The sequence below is a fragment of the Pteropus vampyrus genome, unplaced genomic scaffold, assembly GCF_000151845.1.
Source record: "Pteropus vampyrus isolate Shadow unplaced genomic scaffold, Pvam_2.0 Scaffold465, whole genome shotgun sequence".
Classification (NCBI taxonomy): Eukaryota; Metazoa; Chordata; class Mammalia; order Chiroptera; family Pteropodidae; genus Pteropus; species Pteropus vampyrus.
Window position 1 is genome coordinate 1,287,729 of NW_011889246.1, and position 5,294 is coordinate 1,293,022.

At 40.6% G+C, this 5,294-nt stretch overlaps 1 protein-coding gene across 1 annotated transcript in view; it reads left to right on the plus strand.

The window, feature by feature from the left end:
- The window catches only part of FBP2 (fructose-bisphosphatase 2), a 33,074-nt gene that overhangs the window by 17,952 nt on the left and 9,828 nt on the right, over positions 1–5,294 (plus strand). Inside the window, exon 5 of the mRNA XM_011382217.1 lies at positions 4,640–4,777. Coding sequence (XP_011380519.1) covers positions 4,640–4,777 — 138 coding nt within the window. The remainder of the gene's footprint in view (positions 1–4,639; positions 4,778–5,294) is intronic.

Below are 5,294 nucleotides of genomic sequence, written 5' to 3' on the forward strand. Positions count from 1 at the left end.
CATCGAAGACAGGCATTCTAGATACCAGGATATAGCTGAAGACAGAGATAGGGCAACAGCCAGAGGGAAGTCTTAGGATCTAGAAAGTATAACTTGTTATTTTTTAAGGCTGAGATTTCATGAGTAATTAAAGGCCAGGGGAACAAGCTGGGAAGGAGTGGCTCTCTTCAAGCCATGGTGCAAAGTCACGGGGACCCAGGAAAGGGTGTGACACTCAGCAGAGGCCACAGGATTGCGGCTCAGAGAATGGAAGTCTTCAGCCCGAGAGAACTCTGGTTTCGTACACAGAAAATGTGATCTTTTTAATGACTGAACAAAGGTGTTTCAAAGGATTCAGTGGAGAAGACTAAAGGTTTTAATAATAAAACCCTAATACTATTATCTTTGACTTCCACTTCTCCTAAGGTTCTTAAGAGATCATGCTTTAGAACAGTGGTTCCAAAATTTCAGCTTGCATCAGAATTACCTCGAGGGTTGATTTCAAAGGCCTAGAATTTCTGATTCTAGAGGACTGAGGCAATGCCCAAGAATTTGCGTATCCAAGGATATTCAGGGAATGCTGACACTATGGTCCACTATGAGAATCACTGCTCTGGGGCCTGGTTCTCAGAATCCACATGTGGCCTGGGAACCTGGAAATAAAGCTAAATTATTGAGTGCATGCACAAGTCAAATGAAAATTTAATCAGTTGTAAAAAACGTATTAGAAAAGATGCAAGATTGTAAAAGTAAGGAAAATATTAAAGGGAATGTGCCATTCATTCGTTCATTTATTCATAGTCTCAGGGAAATACTAAAATAATAAAATTATTGAAGGGAAAGTGTCATTTAAAAAAAATCCTTAAAGAAGAATAAGATTTGGTTTTAAAATAAAGTTGTTAGGATGTTACCAGCAGAGAGCAAACTGGTCCCATATTCTGTATGTTGTTAGAAGGATGCTGGATTAGTGACAGATGATGTGGGTTCAGCCCCAGCTAAATTACACACTGGTTTCAATATGTTGTGTAAGTACCTTTCTGACCTCCATCTCTCTCTTTCAGATAATATAAATTATTATTTTACCCTTAAAAGTTATTCTTCAGGAGCATTAAGAAGCCCACGTCTTGGCAAAGGGTTCTCTCCAGAGACAATAACACACCATGTTTCTCTCCTCTCTTCCCCAGACCTCAGAGGACGAGCCGTCGGAAAAGGATGCCCTGCAGCCAGGTCGCAATATTGTGGCCGCCGGCTACGCTCTCTATGGCAGTGCAACCCTGGTGGCTCTTTCCACTGGGCAAGGAGTGGACCTCTTCATGCTTGACCCAGTAGGTGCCCAATATGGCAGTATCAGCACTTGGGACTCTGCGGGCCTCAGTTCTGTAACTCCAGTCCCTAGGGATAATTTCCTGGGGAATGTAATACCAGAGAGTTTAGTTTGGGGAGCCAACACCATCATGAAAAACATTAAAGACCTTTGTTCAAGTGAGAGCATTTGAGGGGTTCTACAGGTTCAGTTATATCCACTCGGGCCCTGTCCTTAAAGAGTTCATTTTCCAAAAATGTGTTTGACCTCTTTGGTTTATGGGGCTACAATGCTTTAAGAATCCCAATGTTGTTCATTGCCAGACAGAAGTGTGAATTCTTTAGAGCAGCACAATCCAATAGAACTTTCTGTGGTAATGGACATATTCTGTAATCTCTGCTGTCTAATAGGGTGGCCTCTGGCCTCATGTGGCTATTAAACACTTGCAATGAGGCTCGTGTGACCGAGGAGCTGGATTTTAAATTCTTATTTTATTTAAATTAACTTAAATAGCCACACATGACTAGTGGCTTCTTCATTGGAAGACACGGGTTTGGAGGACCTTCCCTAATCTATATGTTCTTCCCAGTAGGAGGAGCGACTAGTATAAAACTGCTTTATCAAGTTCCGTGTTATTCTTCGTACTTCCCACAATGAGAAAACGCTCAGTGGCAGAAGGGGAAGAAGCACAGCCTCTGGGTAGATGAAAAAATCTCCATAGCACAGTGCTGATTGAAGGAAGAAATAATTGGATAAAGATGTAAGAGTTAGAAAAATGAGGCTGAGCCTTCATGGCAAGCGTATATTAAAAATGTTCAGGAGGAATTTGGAAAATATTTGTAACTTATAGAATTTCTCTTTTAAATCCTGGATGCTTTGCCTGTCACTTGTGAACTACTTTGTCAAATATAGTCAGGTCTCGTGAAAGCTCAAAGCTTCCAGCATTCAGTAAGTCAAAAGCAATTGTTTAGTATTTCAATTTAATTTGAATTACAAATGTTTATTGAGTATCTAGTACATCCCAAAGCACCGTTCTAGGCAGTGGAGATACAGCACTGATCAAGCAAAAAATACTCCAGCCCTGGTGGAGTTTACATGTTGGTAGGTGTGTGTGTGTGTGGAAGGAAGCGGTTTACAAAATTTCAAAACAGAGTTGAACTAAACTTTACAGTTTGGAAACACAGTATCTTTTCAAATACAAACTTTTCACGTTTAAGTCCATCAGCTCAAAACCCACTGATACTCTAATTTCTCCTTATTTTCAAGAAGCGGGTAAAACTGGAGAAATTTTGTAGTTCACGAATATTACTCAGATGATTAAACACTCTTTAAAAAATGTTCTAGAATAGTTGCTAACAGTTACACAGTGCTTATTAAGTGATAGATAGGTATTTGTTCCAAGCAGTTTATGTCTATGAATGTAACCTCATAGCAGCCCTCTAAATTAGGTCCTACTATTCTCATTTTCAGATGAGGAAAATCAGGCACAGAAAAGATAAATAACTTGCCCAAGGTCAGGCTAGTAGTGATGGTGGAGCCCGGAGTCACACTCAGGCTACTATATTGTCCATCCCTCGATAGGGAACAACTCTCTTGGGGCCTGGACATCTCACCCCTAGGCCCAGGGATGGATAAATAAATGCATGGCATTATTTGACAACAGTTGTGTATCTTTCTCACTCTTTGTTGATAAACAAGAGAGAAAAGGATTCTGGCTCAATTAAGTAAAGGATGCTACTGCATTCATGGGAACACTGAAGACTCAGGCTAGGAAAAGGCAGGTCTAGGGGACCAGGAAACAGGAATCATAGGAATGGCCTGGCAGCACAGCCAGTCTTGTCTGGATACCACCCCTGATTTTGTGCCTCTCATTCAAATGCCAGGGAGGAGTAATTAATTTGCCAAGCTAAGTTAAGTGACTGACCCTGGGCTAGAGCAGGCTTGGCTCAGAGACTTCCTAGACTGGCATCCAATGAGAAGAGTTAATTTTTCAAAGGAAGTTAAGGTGTTTGTAGGAAGTGGAACTCCATGCTGGGCTGCTCCACAGCAACAAATGTCTACAGCAGGCTATTAAAGCCCATGAACCAGAGACCATCATGAACATCCCTATAATAAAAAGAAGTTGGGTTTACTGAGCAAGGGACAATGCACTCTAGAGGAATAGTGGGGTATTGTGCTAAGAGAGAGTTGGGATGGGCTTATTATAGCATGTTGGCTTTTGCTTGACGATTCTCAGGAGGATTTGAGAAAGTCAGTTCTGGATTGGGTGTTGTCTAGAAGTGAGTGCAGTTGATTGTATATCTCAATAAGATTGAAGTGAAAGTAGGGATTCATTGGCAAAGAAGGAGTCATCACTCACATCAGCAGAAGAGAAGAATCTAGTTATTTTTACAGTCGCTGAGTATCCTTGTCACTATCTTATTTCAAACATGATCAGCACCTTGTCTCTTTATATTCTAGGAATGTGATTTACATTCGTCAGTAACCTCTTGTTGTAGCTGCCAGCTGTGAGCTGTCATCTTGGGGATTTTTCACTTTCTCAGTCATTGAGACTCATCAAAACCAATTAGACTTCCAGGCCTGGATTTTCCTCCTTGTGACTTAGGGTTTCAAGGTGATATCTGCAGCTAGCTAATCACATTCATCGGGACTGACGTCACCAGCACTCAGATAAAGGAATTCTTGAGGGATGTCCTGCTGACAGTGACCATAGTGGCTATAGCAGGACTGGGCACAATTTTATTAATAAATCCGAGGATTTCTTTAATTTTTACCAACTATTCCTTATGCTGAGTGAATACAGATTCTGATTAAAGGGATTTCCCTTTTACTCCATATAAGAGTCACTGGGATATCAGGAACTTTTACTGGTTTCCGAGATTGAATCACTAAGATCAACAAAATAACTGGTCTACAAATTAGTAGTCAAACTGCATCCCCCACCTTTATGATAAGTCTCATCTGTGTAACTTCTTCCTCTCATTGTTGATTGCCCAGATCTCCCTAAAAACATTAGGAATTAACTGTGGATGAGATCTTGGGGGATGAATACAGCTAGGTTCCTAATAAATGAGTAGCCTAGCTGACAGTGGAGGTTACAAAAGAAACTTTATCTCTTCTCTTTGAATTATTTTATCTCCTATATGTTACTACTTGAGCTTCCTGTGCAGGCTCAGTATTGTCATTGTTCTTTATATGACTTAAAAACATCACTTGGCAGGCTGTCGAAAGACTTGGCAACACCCTGGGCATTTCTAGAAGCCCCACGTCTTCCAATGTTCTCTGTTAGGACGTGTGCTCTTGGCTTCCGTGTCCTGATATCTCCCTTTTTACTGGTGTTTCTCTTCATCTTTCTAGGCTCTTGGAGAATTTGTTCTGGTGGAAAAAGAAGTCAAAATTAAAAAGAAAGGAAAGATTTACAGCCTCAATGAGGGCTATGCCAAATATTTTGATGCTGCCACAACAGAATATGTGCAGAAAAAGAAATTCCCTGAGGTGAGTGAAGAAAGCCTAAGGCAGTGGCAGGGAGAATGATGCCTCAGTGGGTTCCTTTTCTGGTGGTGGCTCTAGGGGCCTGGCTAAAAGAGGTTGGTGGCACTGTTTGTGGCTCTGGTCAGTATAAGAATGGTAGACTCTGCCTTTCTTCATAAGCAATCGATACCTTTTATAGCTAAACTTTACCTACTAAAAGTAATACCACTCAGTTGAGTTTTTACAAGAGAAATTGTTTACAATGAAGGCAGAGATAATATTTTCAAAATTTAGATGTTCAGGCCAGAACTTCTTTCAAATCATTTGTTTTCTGAGTGACCATCTATATAGATTCGAGCCACTCAGTAATGTTTGCTTTCAGACTGAATAATTATATCTGAAAGTCCCATTTATAAGCTCTAATATTGAGGCCTCGTGTTTACTCCAAGTTTTGGCAAGCTCTTTGGCTCTCAACGTGATCACAAAATTCTGGACTTCATGTGCTGTTAACCCAAACAACCCATTAAATATGTTTACCATA